General features: G+C 47.9%; 1 protein-coding gene across 4 annotated transcripts in view; it reads right to left on the reverse strand.

Annotated features, from left to right (window-relative positions):
• Nucleotides 1–17565, reverse strand: part of LOC8035815 (NAD(+) hydrolase sarm1) — a 113288-nt gene extending 95723 nt beyond the window's left edge. Inside the window, exons 1-2 of one of the 4 annotated variants that reach the window (XM_029990739.4) lie at nt 9382–9485; nt 9232–9274 (exon numbers count right to left, since the gene is read on the reverse strand). Coding sequence is in view for 3 of the 4 variants with exons in the window: in XM_029990731.3 (XP_029846591.1) it covers nt 17070–17153 (84 nt within the window). In the remaining variant the exon portion in view is untranslated. Of the gene's footprint in view, nt 1–9231; nt 9515–17069 lie in introns of those variants that run through there. The other 3 variants (XM_029990731.3, XM_029990735.4, XM_029990732.4) reach the window with 3 other exon arrangements.
• Nucleotides 17566–18845: the final 1280 nt, after the last annotated feature.

The following is an 18845-nucleotide window of genomic DNA, read 5'->3' on the forward strand; positions in this document are numbered from 1 at the left end:
AGGTTTAGAATGCAGTAGCGAAAAATCGGCAGTCATGATTTTTAACGAGGATGAAGTTGAGAGGCTGAAGATACAGAATATCACAGTTGAGAGAGCTAGTAAATACAATTATCTAGGAGTATGGATATGTGATGGTGCAGAATATCTCAGAGACCATGAAAAGTATATAATAGGTAAGGGCAACAGAAATGCAGCTGTAATGAAAAATAGAGCACTTTGGAATTACAACAGGTATGAGGTGGTGAGAGAGATTTGGAAAGGGGTCATGGTGCCTGGCTTGACTTTTGGAAACGCAGTGCTATGCATGAAATCCGAAGTGCATGCGAGACTAGAAATAAAACAGCGCGGAGTAGGTAGACTGGCTTTGGGGGCACATTGCAAAACGCCAAACCAGGGAGTACAAGGAGACATGGGATGGGCGTCATTTGAGAGCAGAGAAGCGGTGAGCAAGGTGGAATTTGAGGATAGGTTGAGGCAAATGGATGGGGAGCAATGGGCACGAAAGGTTTTCAGCTATTTATACATGAGGAGTGTAGACACAAAGTGGAAACAGCGCACTAGGAAATTAAGAGGAAAGTTTTTGGGCTATAGCGAAGATACGGAAGAGCAAGTCTCAGATAAGAAAGTTAAGGCCACAGAAAGAGATCAGTGGCTACAGGGAATGCAGACAAAGACGGCTCTGGAAAGCTATAGATTAAACAAAAGAGTTATTGCCAAAGAAAGCATTTATGACAATTCTAGGGGAAGCTCATTGCTGTTTGAGGCAAGAACGGGTGTTCTGCGAACCAGAACATACAGAGTGAAGTACCAGGAAATTGATACAGTGTGCACTGCTTGTGGAGAGGAGGACGAGACAGCTGAGCACTTGATACTCTACTGTAAAGGGCTTCACCCTATGCCTACCGAAGACAACAAGACAACATAGATTTAATAAAGTCATTGGGTTTTAGAGACAGCGAAGGGAGGGTGGATTTCAAGACTGTAGAGATTACCAAGCAAAGATTAAGTGAATGGTGGCAGAAATCGAGAGAAAACTAGGTATTTTCTTATTCACTGATGGCAAGGGGGTTTCATAGCCTCACTTTCTTTGCAGTCGGAGTGAATATAGTTTTCACATTTAAACATTCTAAGCTTAAATGGTAAAACAAAATGGCTAGGTGGCGTAAGCTACCGCCCGATCCAAAGGGCTCAGCCGTATTCATCCATCCATCCATCCAGGGCTGACATCGAGGTACACCGTGGTTGCCTAACAACGTTCCACTCTTTCGTGCTTAAACCGCTAGGTCGCGCCAATTTTCTTGGGATCAGCACGGTTCACCGGCTTGGCGCTACACGTATTTGCCGCTAAATGTAGACAAAAGAAGAAAAAAAAAAAACGTTTGCGCTATTTTGTTTTTTACAGAGCATTCAGAGAACCAATCACTGAGATGTACACAGAGAGATCGGTGAATGCAGACAGAGCGAACGTATTTTCCAATGTTCCATAAGGCTCGATTCACTCAATAAAATTTACGCAGAAAGTAAACGGAAGAAAAATCTAATTTCTGGGGATTAAGGCAGTGCGAATGTCAGTTTGCCAGTGGATGTTCTACACGATTTCGCCCGATTGTCGCGGAGAGTAATGTAACTAGTTTTGTCTTGCAGAGAAGTGTGAAAATCTCCGTCTGGTGGACTTTTGTAGAAACCACAATCTTTTCACTTGCTCCACGCGAAACAAGCACGATGTGTGCATGACGAGAACGTAAGCACGTGTGGAGCAAGCCTTGCAACGCGAGGATTGCTTAACCTTCCACGGCGTAGTCGGCGCCGTGACTAAGTGCGCACTGTTAGGAGACTTAAAAATTTGGGCAGCTTGTCATCATGCCAGGTGCGCTAAATACTATCACCTACTGGTGTGGTACGTCACGCAAAGTGAAAAATAAATTTGAAAACAAATTGAAACGTGTGGCCAGTGAACTCGTCAAGCTGAGGTTTGGCGCCTGGTTGTTTGATACTCAAGCCTCTCGACCGGCGACGGTGATAATGTCATTGCTGCTGTTCCTTTGAACTTAGCGGTTTCGAATGAAGTTCCTGCTTAGCTTGTGCGGTGTCATTCCAGCAGGGCCGCGGACGCTACTTTCTTGCAGGGCGGGTCAGCAGCCTACACTCAGTAACGCGCTTCTACTCTCCGCCAGTAAACGGGTACAAAAACTGAGGTCACATGATGCATTGCCAATGGCTGATTGATCCGGCAAGTCTCTCCCCCTAAGACTCAACTGCGTTGTCACCTTAGCAGTGGTCCGAGTGTACAACCAAAGCGCTTTAACCACCGCTAGGGTGCTTCGATGGTGGCGCCCTAATGTGGTGAGCAGGCGAAGCCAGATACATCGAGGCAACCTAACCACCACGAGAGACGGGCGACATCTGTTGTCGACGGCACCACACCAGGTGCCCACGTGAGGCTTGACGACACACGTGCTCCCACTCCCACTGATGTCACCATCGCCTCGGTGACGTCACGCTGCCACTTTTACTCGCTCGGCCGACTCCCAGCAGTCGCTCTGACTCCGCGTGACCCTTTTTTTTTTCTTCCTTGTCTCCCTTCTTCACCCTCAAAAGCGGAAAAAAATCGGGAGCTGAACTTCAATGACGTAACTTTTCTGTGCTTGATGCCACAATAACGTGTACTGCAGCGAAACTGATAATCACGACACATATACACAAAAACACAGTGAGGGCGCAGGCGAGCTGGTGTAAGTTTACCTTTATGTTGAAACACCTGAAACTAAGTGTAAAAACAAAACAAAAAAACTTTGAAAGAATTAAATTTTTTATTGTTTCAAGGTTCTTTTTTTACACCCAGTCTGACGTTTTAACGTTTGGTGTTTTAACAGAATGGTAAACATATATGCAGCCAGGGGCCTTAATCTGGACACTTGGCGAAAAATTAGGCGAGAAATCCGCGCTTGACCTTGGCGCCTTCTTCGCCAACTGTCCAGATTTGGGCCCCCGGTGGACGGCGTCGTGACGCAGCGCCCTCCTGGAGCTTGTTTGGATCTCTCCTTCTTTCGTTCTCTTCCTCCCTCGCACACGTACGTCCAATTGGTTTCCTTCATACTCTACATTCAGCTGGATAGATAAGTTGATTGGATGAAGCTCTTCCTTTCTCCCACTCGCACACACACGCGGCAAGCATAGCAGTCCAGTCTTTCCAACTCTTTTCAGAGTACCGCTTTCCTCCGGCTGAGCTTGGGCATCGAATCCGACGCAACTCCGACGAATTTGCTTTTGCACCATGACTCACACTAAATACCCCAATTAAAGTAATATGGCAGTTCATGGTCGATACCCAATACTCAGGGAACTAACATCCCGGAGGGGGCGACAGATTTGGCCGGAGTGCTGGGGTTCGCAGACGAGAACTGAAGAACGAACGATAAAGACATTACAATCACAAAGAGTAGGTTAGGAGTTTTTGTGAAAGAAATCTAGGGAATTGTAAAATTGCACACAGGAATAATGGGTTAACTTATACGTTCTAACGGAGGACAGAAGTTCCGGGCAGAATTTTAAAAGAAAGGGACCGAAAAGTTCCTAGGCTAGGTGGCGCAAGCTACCGCCAGATATAAAGGGCACAGCCACTACCGCCCGTTCAACCATGCATCCATCCAACCTTCCTTCGGGTTAGTTCCCTCAGTCCCAGAGATTTACAAAAGGAGACCCCAGGTTAGAAATCGTATCGCGCTAGTCGAATGATCAGCAGCGTGGACTGGGAGACAACGCGTTTGAGGTCATTTTAATGTTTTCAACGTATTATGATTTTGTTAACCGAGGCTCCCAAGAAAGACAAAGCGCACTTTTTCATGCCAGTGCTTGTTCTTGTATAGCTTTTAAGAAAATAGGTGGAGTCCGGGGTGAGGTTATGCTGAATTGATCACATCGTACCTATCGCTTATTGCGAAATCGTATTGCTAGCTTCCCCAATCTAAAAGGGGAAAAAAAACAAAAAAAACTTGAGGCATCAGAACCAAGGCGTTCAGAAGGCCGAGAAGAGTAGAAGCGCGCTGCCGCGAGAGACGGGAGTTGGAGGTTCCTGGCATGGAGTGCGGTGTTTGCAGAGCGTATGTATAACAAGTGACATGCATGCTTCTGGAACGAAATATACCACACGACGTGCATAAATGTGCCACACAGAAATATTGTAGGTAATGAAAGTGATATACTAGAGGGGCGTCCTGATTGATAAGGAAGTTGTATAAAGGCCCGTCCACTTACGTTTGACTACAACCGACAGAAGGCTGGTTCACACATTTGCATCGACCGCGTTACGCTGCCTTGCGTCGTGCAGCACAGCGCCTCCCCATTGGCTCGTCGTAAGGGTCGCCATAGCAACAGCTCGACGCGAGCAGTCTTAACGAATTCAAACGCAGTCAAACGCAACTGTGTGAAGGAGCCTTAAGACCGGTTCCTAAGCCTCTAGCGGCGCCGGCTTACGACCGGCTGTGCAGCAATGCAGCCGGTCATCGCCGTCACAACAGGCTTAAAAACTGGTCTTACCTCAGTCGGTTGTGGTCGGACGCAAGTGTGTGAACGGGCCTTAATGGTACACTTTTGAAAACGTGTGCACCGTTGGGGAGCTCTCCCTAATCTCGTCTGCTTGGTCCATTGTTCAATTGGGCTTCATTGTCTAATAAAGGAATACTCCTCTCTCTTCCTTAAAGTGCTTAGTTTAAACCGTTTATGTGTTATATCACGACGAATTTGCACTCAAGGCGATTGCTTTTAGGGGACGCAAGCACATGGCTGCTTGAGCGTTAGATTGGAAATGTAGTGCGTAGCGACTCAAAAACACCAAGAACTACGACGCACCTATGCCAGATATGAGAAGCCGCCGAGTAGTTACACTGTTACGCAAAACACTTATCACACTAACATCTGCTTGAGTTGATGTTCAGGTGGCCTAGGTAATGTATGATGCCTTTATTGATATGCCGCATCTCTCCTCCGGGCAAGGTATACAATAGATTGATCCGACCAAACGCTTGGCGCGCGCGTGGCGCCGCATAATGCCTGGTAGAGACTAGCCAAACTTCCCATTCTTTTAAGGGTGACGCCGCCATATCTTTAGCCCACAGGAACCACTCGTGCTCCGCTCGCGTAGACCTGCCGCAGGGTTATTGACGCACGCGTAGAAAGACCAAATTATCCTGCAAATTAAGGAGACATCGACCCAGTGTTCACGACATCATTGACAGGCGGACGCTTGGCCTCGGCCACTTTCCGTCAATGTCACAATGAGGAACGGCGCAAGAGAGCGAATCTGTCCCTGCTTGAGACATCGCGGGGAACGACGGGCAAAGCTATTTTATCGCTCCTTATGCGAAGCCAATTAGGCGCATCGCGCGCGCGATGCACTGAAAGAGAATTTGAAGATAACAGAAAGCAAAAGAGCAAAGTGCTTCTGCTATAGGATATGCATTTTTTATAGTTCCTCCTTCGTTTACGGTCGCGTTGACGCGACCGACACCGAGGTCACCGACTCGTCCCCACGCACGTGCAAAATGCGCATTTCGCGCCCAGTCGGGCGACCGCGCGACTGCTGCTATATTTGAACGGGTGTCCGAGGGAGAGAGACAACGCGGTGGATGGAGGCAGGGGACGCCGCGAAGCTCAACGGTCCAATTTACAACGTACACAGCCTCGAAAAAGGAACGACTGAAAAGACATTACTGCGCGTGCGCTCCAGTCGCGCGCGAGGAGCATGCACTTGGTCACCGATCGAGTTTCACGAGCTCGCGGTGAAGAAGATTAAAAAGCGGTCGCCGGCAGCGTGTGGCGAGACTCAGCCTCCGTGAGTAATGGCGCCCCGGGGTCTCCCCAAAATAAGACGACAGCGTGCGAGAAGCAGCAGCAAGGGGGGGGGGGGGGGGGGGGGGGGGGGGGGGGGGGACGACTCAAGACGCCTCCTCGCGGTCGCGACGTCGGCGCCACTGCCACGCGTGCTGTGGCCTCGCCCACTTCGCGACAGGGCCGGGTGACTCTGACCGTCGCATTCGGCGGCGTCTTCACCCTGACGAAGAAATGGGCCAAAGACAGGCGTAATCAAGGGCTTTCGGGAACACATGTCGCTGGCGGAAAGGGAGTGCTCCACCGGATGGTGGGCACCACAACGCGGCCAGCCGCAAAACAGCGGTCGGTGTTCTGTCGTTTCTCGTTTCATTTCGACGAGAGCACGTGTGCGCTCGCGGGCAATGCGCTGCAGCCGTGGCACGGATGACGAATGAGCGACCTATATATGCGTCGTGCGTCCCAGGACTGACCGTGAAATGCTGGCAGTGGAAGCCAGCGTGGATATTTGTGGGTTCTGTGTCGCTCCCGCTGACACGCGGAAACAGCGGCGCGTCGCCGTCATCCCCACGCCTGCAGTGATAACTAAACACAGTGTCGCCTCTTTTCAGACTTTTGTTCACGTGACGATATATCCAGCTGCTCTCTTTCTTCCTCATATTCTTCGTCTGTTCACGAACCGAAGGCTGATGCTGCTCGACTAGTCCGCTACGCCCCTCCTTATGTCGGCCATATCTCCATACACCAACGCCACTACCTACAGCGTAAAATTTAAAAGCCATGACAAAAAAAAACAAAAAAAAAACATTATGATTAGATGATCGATTTTGGATGCGACTTCATCGGCTGTCAACGCGCCCTACATAACGTTATTTTTAGGCTTTGAATTCTCACGCAGATTGAGTTGATATTGTATATCGCAGTACGACAAGTGATGTAGTATTAAATATACATTTCAGATAACTTTAATATTTATCCCGAATGTATGTAGACTAAAGCATCGTTTATACGCAAACGTCCTTCCCACAGGAGCTGTGGGAACAGCGCGTACGCAGAAATTCGTTTTTCGAAACGCGAAGCATCTTCTTCTCATGTCCCATTTCATAGCCATCATGACATGAGGAACGTTACCTTCTGGCAGACAGGCCTTTCTCATAGCGATATCCCCTTTCCATTCAGACAACGAAATACAGTACAATACTATCACACCGTGTATAAATCGAAGGGGAGAACCCCATTCCTTCATATCCCAAGATTCCGAACGCCCCAATTCCCTAATTCGTATTTGCAGCTTCTGCAGTTTAGCCATGGACACCTTGCCGCCTTGTCTCGCCGTCCGTTCTCCGTGCAATCGAACGGCAAGAGCTACGGTCTCCGCGAGTGATTCAGAGCGCCGGGTGTGTCGCACGTGTCAGTGTACCGTCGCAGGCCCAGGGTCCTCCTCCCAGCGGAGGAGTCACGTGGTTCGCTCCAGTGATTTATGCACGCACCCCCAACACTCTACACCTCCAGGGTGAGTCACCCCTTCAGGAATTTCTTACACAAAGTACACAAACCTATGGTCATAGTTGTACGGTACTCATTATACAAGTATGCTCGAATTACTCGTGATCGATTACTTTTTGGAGCTTAATAATTTGAATACATTTATTAGGAAGTATTTATAAGAATAATCTTGTTACTTTTGGAAGTACTAAAATGACTCGTAACCGTTAATGTTTCCCCGCCCTCTTTTAATGGCGCCCTTTGTGCGCACAGGATTTCTACAATCCTGAAACCAAGTCTCCGACAGGAGTATGGTTTACCCAAAATCGGTGGATTAATGACAAAAGCCGTTTATAATTCGGCGATTATATTCCGATAATGAATAGTACGGAAGACCCGTCTTCAAACCGGCAAAAGAAAGTTTGTCGTTTTATATAAAAAAAGCTGATGTAATCATACATTTAATGTTTACTTTTTTTTCAAGTAACGGCCAATTACTTTTCTTCTCATGTAATCGAGTAATCTAATTGAATATACTTTCAACGAATAGTAATTTTAATTGTATTCGATTTTTATTTTCGGGTAAAGCGTACGAGATTGCGTATGCGCCCCCAAAAAGCCCCTCTCGGGACTTCTGTCACCCCTTCTCCAGATCTAAACCCGAATAAATGTTTAGTTCGCTCCGTCGCTCTGATTGGCTCATGGAAGCCGTAGCGTTAGTCATTTGCCGGACCATGGCGGAAACGAAGTATAGTTAGCACGTACAGTCATGTTTCCAACTGGCAGTCCGTGATACAACCTGCCCCCCCCCCCCCCCCCCCCCCCCCCCCCCATAATAAAAAAAAAAAAAAGAAAGGTTTTGGCTGGCGAAAATTGGCTGGTTGCCGGGAAGGGCCCCATTGCTCACAGGTGCCGCCGTCACCAACGAGTCAGTTCCGCCCACCTCCGAGGTTCGGGGAACCCCTTTTCTCTCACGCTGACGTCACGGCCGACTGCCCGTCAAAGAAAACAAGGTTGTTTGGCCCACGGGCCGGTATCGGAGCCCAACCGCGGGAACCCCGGCCTGTCGCGAGAGCCGAGTGAGCGGTCGACGCCGGGTCACCCCTGCAACCTTGTCCGCCGGTGTTGCACGAACAGGCGCCAGCGCGGCAATCCGGAGGTTGCGCAAGTGGGCCGCGGTGTGCCTGTTGCACGCGTGATCCCTGACAGCATCGGCCGTCGAAACCCACTTGGCGCGTCTTGCACACGTCCGATACGCACGGGACCCGTTGAGTCGGTCACTCTCTTCTCGAGTGTCGACCGATACGTTGCGCGGTGCGTCAGGCCAAAGCCTCGTTACACTATACACGACAAACGTCGAGTTTTCGTTCGCCGACAATACATAGGCAATCTGGATTTTGACGACGCGAGAACTTTTTGACAGTGTACTGCTCCTTCGTCAACACGTTATTTCGCGGCCACAGTGGGCGATGCTCGTTAATTAAACATACGAAAAAAAGCTTTGTCACTTCAGTGCCTGCGAGTTCCCTCTCCCTGAACTCTTAACTTATTGTCACCGACTATAGTCACTGCCAGCTTAATGAACGCGGGGCGTGGCGTGTAGCCCTAAGCATCCCACTATCGGTTCGCAGCCAATGACATTGCGTCATTTGCAGATAAGAACGCCCAAGAAAGAAGCAAGACGCCTCAATTAACACATTAAGGCAACAAACTAGCTTGAAGTCAAAAGTGTTCACTATCAATGTCGCCGCCATACGTGACGAGTTCGAGCAAAAAAATTAGTTTCGTAATAGGCTGTATTGTTTACTGTGGATTACAGTGATTAACTCTCCGTACGCTCTGCAAAGACCTAAACGCGTAAGCGTATCCTTTCGTTTTCCTTTTTTAGATTGCAAAGAGCTGTAGCGTCCTCCTACTCACCAGGTTCCGGAGGTCCTGAAACGTCGAGCGACTTTCCGAAGTCCTGTCCAAACGAAACCCCTGCATTAGGCGTGCCTCCATGGTAATCTGCTCGGAACCGACTGGTCGAACATCGGACAGTCAATAACGCGGAACGTGAAAGAGACCGACCTCTTTGAGTGTTTCCGTCGCTTAACGAGAAAATAAGAAAAAGCAGCGAAATCTTCTACAAGTTCGTTCACTTTCTGAGCTAAGAGTGCGCGCTCGCCGGACCCGCCTCCCTTTCACGAGCCGACCCCCGCTGCCTGCACGTATACATACGGGCGGGAGCGGAGATCACGTGACTGGTGAAATACCCAGCACGTAGCTTGCACCGCACTGTCGGCATGAGGGTGAACGGAGGGGGGGCATCTGTTGGATTTCCTTGAAAGGAAGTGCGTCCACTCTCGAATGGAGTAGCGTCCAGCGATAAAGAGATACTGAATTCTCGAACGACGAAATGTGCGTGTCGTGATGGCCTTTCGTAGAGATACGTTCCTCGGAGCTCTCGAGGGAGCGGATGTAATACACGTGTCGTGTCGTGCGCCACACCTGTATCACGTGTTCTTAGACTACATATTTTACCTGGAGGACCTCTTGTATAGACTCAGAAATAGGCATCGAGACCGGAATGTAAAGCGCGCAGTTTTGTGGCAGTCGTTGAATCAGCGGAGTTTCAGAGGTAAACACAACTGGTTATCGGCAGTTTTGCCGCACTTGTAATGCTACTGCGGGGAACACTGGCGGCAGTGCGAATGTGCTCCTCACATCAGATGCAGATCAGGCATCCACGTCGGCCTGATAAAGTAAAGATGAAAAAAAAGACAAAAAATTGCATTTGTCCGTCGATAGACGATGAACAGAATTTTAAACCTAGGCGCAAAAAGGGAATAGGAAAAGAAAAATGGGGGAGAGGGGGGGGGGGAGGAATTTACTGCAGATAAATCTTAGTTTTCATTGTCAATCTAGGTATATTTGCGATTTTACGTGACGTGGGATACACTCTCTCCTGTGGCCTATTTTTTTTCTAAGCAAGTAGTTCATGCTTTTCGCATGTTTGATGTTTGGTTAAGTTTTTCGGACACGCGTACGTTCCAGCCCTTATGGCAACGCGGTCAGAAGTTATAGGATGATTTGGTTCGAGCGTTTTTTTTTAACCCTGTCTTTTTATTACTAAATCTGAAAAAAAAAAATCCATAAATGCAAACAACATGTTATACATATATCTCGAATCCCCGATCCCTACTTAGCATTAGGCATAGTTCGGACCCATTCAAGAGTTACACGTAACAATGAGGATTCGAATCTTATACCCATGTCACAAGTTTAAGCAATGATCAAAAACATATTAAACATAATTTAACTACATAATATGACAACGTCTTCAAGTTGCCTCTGGCCAGTGCAGTGCACGTAATGTCAGAGTGAGGAATTTTTTTTTTTTTTAAATCTCTCCTTAAGTTGTAGATTGTTTAATTGCTGCAGGTCAACTATTCCAGATTCAAATCCCAATACCATCTATCTATACCTGTCGTTCACCAGTTATAATGACTGAAACTGACGCATTTAGTCGCCCTTGTAGTGCCGTCAGTTTTATAGAACAATGAGTTAGAATTTGAACTATCTGCAGTTACTATAACGCTGACTGATGCGGCAACCTTGTACTGGCAAAATGAAAGTTGCGACATAATCTGTAATTTATGAAAGGGAGCAGATCCAATTGGCAGGGTCAACGGGAATATGCTAACATACGAATTGCGCGTTTCTGTAACTATGATTGGTATAAAAGACGAAATGCACGTGAAGGCCCCTGCCATGCTGCGCACTATATGAGATATAGCTGTGGAAAATAAAATAAATTTGTCGCAACGCACGCAGGTATCGAAGTATAGTCAGGCTCTTCAAATAGAGAAATCTGCTTATGCAAGGTTTTTACGTGTATGATATTACCAATTGAAGGATTATTCTGCTATTGCAGTGCCCCTAGATAAGACTCAACCTGTTCGAGTGTGTCTTTTAACTAGGTAGATGTTCCAGCACGAAACTTGCACTTCCATCTGATTACTTGTCCACTTAAGACCACTCGAGATTTGCAGTCCTCAGCGACGTTGCGCGCATGTCAACTACAGGGTGTTTTTCTTTTTATCAATACATTTATTTCTAAACAAAACAACAACAAGAACAAAAATCCGTGAAATCTACACAAATGTGGACTGTGCAAGTAAGTTATACGGTCAGGCAGACAATATATTCAAGAGATAATGAAACTAAAAGATAACTAATTAACAAAAAATCACTGATTACTTTTTTAAGTAAACGTTTTAGGGCACATGTTTATATAGCCGCGCACGCAGCTGACCAAGTAGGCAGCGCGCTCGTCGCGAGTGAAAAAATGATGAGGCGGCGAATACCTGAAGAAACTAAACAATTAATGGGGCGAACTTGTGCCCAAAAGAAAATAGAAAAAAAGTTAGCGTCGCAGGCGACGATGTCGGCGAAACAGCAGGATCGGACGCTGGAGCAAGACCACAGGAGTAACCCCGTTTCAGCTAGTGCAAGGCAGAACGACCATGCTCGACGCGATGTTACACCACGAACCATCTGACGATCCCGACGCCCAGGTGTTTGCTCAACGAGCCGAAGTCCGCCAGCTCGCCTGACTCCGAATTCAAGATCAACAACGTGTAGACGCTACCGGGTACAACCTTCGTCGCCTGGACGTCCACTTTCAACCCGGAGACCGGGTATGGGTGTGGACACCGATACGGCGCCGCGGTCTCAGCGAGAAGCTTCTCAAACGCTATTTCGCACCCTACAATCTCGCTTTGACATATGTCCGCCTGGCCGTATAACTCACTTGCACAAACCGCATTTGTGTAGCTTTCACTGCTCTCTTTTAGAAAAAATATGTATTCGATAAAACACTAACAGACAAACAAACCCTGGATATAGATGACTAGACCTGAACCGCGCCCGCCCGTGCTCATCATCACGGCTAGCTCTGCGCCGCTAGATAGTGCAGCAGCGCCTCGCTGTCGCTTGACCTTTGTCATATCGTCACCGACTGCCTTCAAGGAGTTATTTTAACTGCATACGAAGGGCGATTCCAAGAGACAAGACGATCCGAGCATACTGTTCAACATAACGGCATGCGAGTCTAAAACAGCCCCTTCACTTCGATATCAGAGCGATCATCGCATGAAAGTGCAGTTCCTATCCTACTGGGCAGTGGCAACACCGCCTCGAAGACAAGACCGTCGTGCTGACATTTCTGCGTCCCCAGAGAAGGCCAACGCTGGACACTGATTGGAAACGAGTGCTGAGTCAGCGCTCGGCTAGGAGTCAAGTTTGAGCCGAGCGTTGACGCAATCGTCGTGTCCAACCTGTGACCAGCGTTGGCCTTCGCTCATGACGCCATCTCATTCAGCACTACGGATTTGTTCTCTAGGAGGTGTTGGCAGTGGCCGCCCAAGAACCTCAATTTCTTTATCGCCAGACAAATATTTAATCTGACCTAAATACAACTAATTATGCGACAACAGTCAACTTCTGGCGAAATTTGATAAATCTGGCTGGCTCGGATGAAGTAAAGGAAATCCTTAAGCAGAAGCCCATTGTTCAGTGAAGACATGAAAATAGTGGCATATGAAGGAAAAAAAGAACTGCGCCTGAAGGATGTAAACAAGTTGTAATCAAAGCCGAAACACCCTGTTAAAACTAAAGTTATAAATTAGGAAAACATATTCGTTCAAATTTAAAAAGAAACGTGATTCAATCTCTAGTTCTACGACAATGTATCTCCAAGTAACTGCTTGGACGTTATCGAGTATCTCCTTTAAGTGCCGCCTGTTCCATAACATTTTTTTTTATAACACCAGGGCCCAGACACTGGTAAGAGAAAGGGCTTTTTGACAATCCGTACCGGAAAGTTACTGTAGACCAGACTTGTGCTCATTACTTGAAAAAACGAATGGATTACAATTACAAATTACCGAGCCTCAAATATATTGGACTACCGTTACAAATTACTTTCGCTGAAAAGTAACGGATTACTTTACTCGTTACGTTACAAATTACTTTACGATCGTTACGTTACAAATGACTTTACTCGTTACTTTTTTCCGTACACTTATCCAGAAAACAATAGAAACAATTTTAATATTTTTTTTAAAAATGTTCTCCAACATTACTTTTCATCTCTCATACGCCCGTATTATGGTTGTCCCTGTAAAAATAAAATATTGTATTTAAGAGAAAGAGTGTAGGTGCATTCCGTTCACCTGTAAACTGACAAGGCATCGAAAGCTGCAACCACACCTGCCATCCCGCTAGCTAACGGCCTCCGGAAATATTCCTTGTAATTAGGGAGTTCTCGTAGACCGCGTTTACCCTTCCGCTAAGCCCCCCGCAACGAAGCAGCCGCTACTGCGCCTGCGCGCCGATGGCCTTGACTGTAGAGTTCCGGCTAGCGTAGCGGGTTGCGGAGAGAGTTGCGGGACAGCGCAAACGATCTACGAAAACTCCCTATTGTGCGGACAAAGCTAGCGGTGCGCATGCTCAGCAGCAGTGTCTACCTCCGCTACGAGATTCGGAGATAAAGAAGCGTTCTACGAAAGCTCCCCTTTGACTCGGGTGTTTCGCCTGTTATTCACAAGAAAAACTCTGTTCTAACGTAACAATGTATAGGAAATGCAGAATGCAGGTGTTCCAGCCTACCTTGATGTGTTTCCGTAGATTACAGTTTGTTGTTCTTATTAATGACAATCTGTGTTGTTGTTTTTTTTGACAAACAAAGTATGCACTGAAACTCATAGTTTCCTTTCTCCTTAATGCACTGAATTTTGAACACCTCATTTAGAGATGGCCATGGAGACGACAGACACGATCCATGACCGAAAACTCAACTAGTCAGAGAAAAAGTAGCGGTTACAGGTTATCGATCTTTCATCGGTTCTCACTTTCATACCAATATTCATGAAGGCCTGGGGAAAGGAGGGCATAGAGAGCGAGAGACCGAAGCGGTGGCCATGGGTCTCACAAAACAATAGAGAGGGTCACACCACCTTTGTGCGTTCTCTCTCTCTCTCTCTCTGTCAGCACTCCTTAATGGCCTACCTCACCCCTTCCCACTTTTATGTTGACAGTTGACTGTAAAGTGAGGAGTGGACTCGACCACCATGCCCAGACAAGTAGACCATGAAGAAGTATCGTCCGTATCCTCGAAGACGATGCTCTTAGCCTCGCGCCGGGCGCTTTTCAGCCGTGCCTCAAGAGCGGGCTTGAATAAAGTAGCGCGCACCAAAGACAAAGAGAATTCGACCCCCTCGCGCGAGGCTACATCGTCTGTTACGCGAGTTGTGAACACGCGAATCGAGGGGGTATGAATCCGCGTTTGATGTCTTTGCAGGTGGCAGGAGACGTCGAAGAAGTTAGAAAGGGTGAAACGGTGTAAAATACAAAAACAAATATACACAAAGAGCTTTCTCCTGCCCGGGAGAAGAATAAAAACACGATGGAGGGCGACGGAGAGCCTACTCGGTGTTGTCTTACTCGATCTTTGTCTTTCGTATATTTGTACATGACTTGCCCGTTTTTCTAGTGGCTCTAGTAACCGGTCATACAAAAAATCGTGTTTTCTTTTCGGCTATTCTTCCCTTCCTGATGTTAGCTATTTTGTTCAACTTGCTCTTTTTATGCCGCTGAATGTTCTGCTCGTATTGCTCCAGTTACTCTATTATGCTCATATTAAAAAGAAATGTAACGAGAAATTAAAGCAAACCGTTACCAATATTTTGTAACGAAATTACATTACAAATTACTTCCGAAAAAAAGTAACGTGGCAATTACAAAATTACTTGAATAAGTAACGGATCACTTCCCAAGTCTGCTGTAGGCCCACCAATGCGACACTGACCCCACATAATTGTTATCATTCTTAAAAACTACTTTGTCAAATCAATTCATTTTTCAAGCTCTACAATTCACTAAATGGCACGTCTACAAAGTTATATCCGCCTCTCCCAGGTGGCACGTATGCATATACTATGTACGCATACGTACACTGCGCGACACTGTTAGCGCGAACACCACTTCGGCGCTTTTTCGCCTTTTGTATCGGAAGGGTACAGGCCGGCATCAAAATGTACCACTTTGGTTAGCAGCCCAACCGAGCGCTATCGACCACTATCGTAGTTTACTGTTTTAGTGACCGTCCTTCAGGTTATAAACAATAACCGAACAGAAAGATCCAGCGATGGCTCGTTAGCGCTGTCGGGGAGTGTGTTTTCCGCGGCACTGTTAGCTAAAGAAAATTACGTACCGACTTAGGGCGCCAGTGAGGTGCCGTTCACGCGTTCTGCTCAACAGCGGTCATGTATACCTGTCCACTAGACTATATAACACAAGTGAGATAAAGTTGCGAAACGTATTTTCCTCTTAAGTTCATTGTAGGTTAGTTATTGTAATATACGAATGAATTAGAAAAGAGCACCATAACGAAGGTGAAGTAGAAGAGCGTAAACTCGAGCTAGTTGGTGAAGCATAGTGAAATGAGAACAGCGCAAGAAAGACGAGGAACATGTCGAAGAATATAATTTTCTCCACAAAACTGATATGTACTGTTAAAAGGAGCATGAGACCTCGTGTTCATACACGAGTATATATTGACGCAGGTTTTCAATAACAACAAAAAAGATACTGGCTGAGACGTGCGTTACGGTTGCTCAGGAGATCAGTCCGTGCCCACGCTCAAACGTAATGAGTTGACTGAAAAATTCACGATCTGCAGAAGGGGACTGTACTGCCCTCAGAGCTTTTTTCTTCTTATTTGGGATTTTTTTGACGGCATCAGATTTCAAAACGTACTCTAATCAACATGTTAACGCTGTTTATTTCACAATATCAAAACTAACTGTTTTTGCATTTTATTTTACCAGCCTGTTCCTTTCCCTTTTACGAGAGGGGTATCATATAAGAAATGTTGAAACTAAAATTGTATTTATTACGATTTTGCTCTGAAAGCTGCCCGAGAGCAAATTTCGTTCTTTCAATAAAACGTCATCTGATCGGCTCGTTCCGTTTTCCTGGAGCACACATTTCCATCTTCTGAATCGCGGTCTGTCGCTGCCGGGAAGGTATAACTCATCCGCCACGCTGATATGAGCAAATTACTCCGTGTGAACGAAGACCATCATGTGGACCCTACAGTGCAATGGCGCCGTAACCAATGGAGGGGCGTAGGAATAAGGATTCAGCCCCCCCCCCCCCCCCCCCCCTCTAAAACAATTCCTGGCCACGCCAATACTACAGCGGTAGCGACTAGACGACGCTAGACGTCAGGGGCGTCTAAGAACGCGCTACGCCCTAAAAGAAGCCTGCGAGTCCACTTTCTTGCAGAACACGAGGGCAGCCAATCACGGTGAACAGTAGAAGTATCCGAGCCAATGGCGAAGCTCAGAATACAATGAGGTCTGAAAAAATGCAATATGCGCGCAGACAAAGAGCATGACGTTTCCCTTTTTCACTGCAATACCTGCGCGCACCTAATTTTTTCAGGTCTAATCGCACGTGGAGCTTCGTCATTGGCTGGGATCCTTCTGTTCTTCTCCGTGATTGACTGTCAACGCGTATTATGCAGGAAAGCGAACTCATAGACTCTCTTTTAGGGTGTGCACTTCGAATCGGTACCGGTAGGATGGCGGCTTCGGTGCTCCATGCATACCATGCAGCAACGGGACGGACTGGCCGAAGCCCTCTCCCAGGCAACAAGTTCTAGGGTCTCGTCCAGCTGGCGGCCAAAACAGAAACGCGGGGACTTTCACCTTCGGGTCCGGACGGTCACTCGCCTTGCGCTGTCCGTGCTTGCTGGCGAGCCGTCCCTTGAGGACGTCCAGGAACGAAGCCATGCCTCTGACGCCTCGGGTGCCGCCGGCGCACACGCTCGCTAGCACGCGGGCAGGGAGGTCGGCAGCTCGTCGACGGCGGCAGCGGGCGCCCGTCGGCCGCCGGGCAGGCACCGAAATAGCGGGACGGAGAGCCCCGCTTGGCTCTCGCAGGACGGCCTTGCGCAACTGGTTCGCGGTGGACCGAGCGCGCGCACTGACTGAGGCCGCGGCGACGACGGAGGCTCAGGGAGAGACCCGCCGGCACTTTCTCCGGTGGCACGCCGCACGTGGTCGTCGCGGGCTGCGATCGGGCTTCGACGGCGACGTCTCGGGGGTTGAAACGAGGACGACGCTGTGACCGGACGCGCGTGGCTTGGGACGGGAGGGGCTTTTGACGGGGAAGGGTTCCGACTCCGTCGAGGGACGCGCCGTTCGACTGGGGCTGCAACCGCGCGTTCCGGGGTTGAGGAGTGGCTCCAGCACGGCTGTTGTGAAATAGAGCTCCGCCCACGACGCTCCTTTTTCTTATTGTAGTTTCTTTTTTTCCTCGGTGGCTGTGCCCCCTCGTATTTGTTTTCCTTCGCCACTGTGTTTCCGAAATCGACGCGGAATAACACGCGGGCATAGGCAGAGGAGGAGAAACGCGCGGCATCTCCTTGGATGCCTCCAGCACCTGCTCGCTACCTTTCGTGGCTGCGCGTGTACGCTCGGAAGTTCACAAGATCGCAAGATATATGTGTCCAGCACTAGACACTGCAGGTTTTTTTCCTCGATAACCCCCATCATAGTGGATTGAAATAAAATATTACGTGTCCCTCCCCCCAAACACACACACACACCCTCCCCGAGGCCGAAGTGTCTTCGAAGTCACTGACGCTAGAGGCTGACAGACCACTCCCTGCCGTCCTTATCGTATGAGCGACTATATTGACTTCTCTTCCTGCCAGAACCTGTCTTCTAGAGTATGTGTGAATCATAGGGAGGTATCGATAATTGCGTTATTCATGCAGACGCCCGTTTTGTTTCCATTCAGGGAAAGTACAAGCATATGTCCGATTTCTGAGTAAACAAACAGAGGGGAGTTTCCTTGCATCCCCAAACAGAGTGGACGTTTACTGCTATGCAAACCAGACGGTGTGGCCCGAGGTTGGCTTGCTTTCCAAAACCACAAATATGCGCGCATGTGGATAAGTAAACACTGGAAATTTTCCACTTCGAAGCCAACGCTTGCGCCTTTCTTTTTATGCAGTCCTACAGTTTGTCGCAACATAACATGTCCAGAAAACTGTTTCTAGCCCCAAGCTCTCAGTCTATAACATGTAGTGTAAAGTGGGGCAAAGTGAGACAAGCAATTTTAATTTCAATAGTGATTTTTATTTTTGCTTCAGTATTAAACAGACACACATGCACGCACGCACGCCCAAACACACACACACGCACGCACACAGCAGGAGAGGATGTCTTGGCTTTAACATTAAACAAGACTACAATATCTGAAAGTACGCAATGTCTCATTTTGCCCCGACCTGTAGGGCAAAATGAGATAACGTAGCAGGGTATAATGAGACACACTAAACAATTAAAGACGTTTACAATTCTTTGTAATGCCGAATTAGAGCGCAGCCCTTGAGGAGGAGGAAGGGAGGGTGCGGAGGGGAGGGTATGTCCCTGCTCCCCCTCCGTACCCTCTCCTCCTCCTCTCCTCTCCTGCTC

The sequence above is a fragment of the Ixodes scapularis genome, unplaced genomic scaffold (assembly GCF_016920785.2).
Source record: "Ixodes scapularis isolate PalLabHiFi unplaced genomic scaffold, ASM1692078v2 PGA_scaffold1__304_contigs__length_218370807, whole genome shotgun sequence".
Classification (NCBI taxonomy): Eukaryota; Metazoa; Arthropoda; class Arachnida; order Ixodida; family Ixodidae; genus Ixodes; species Ixodes scapularis.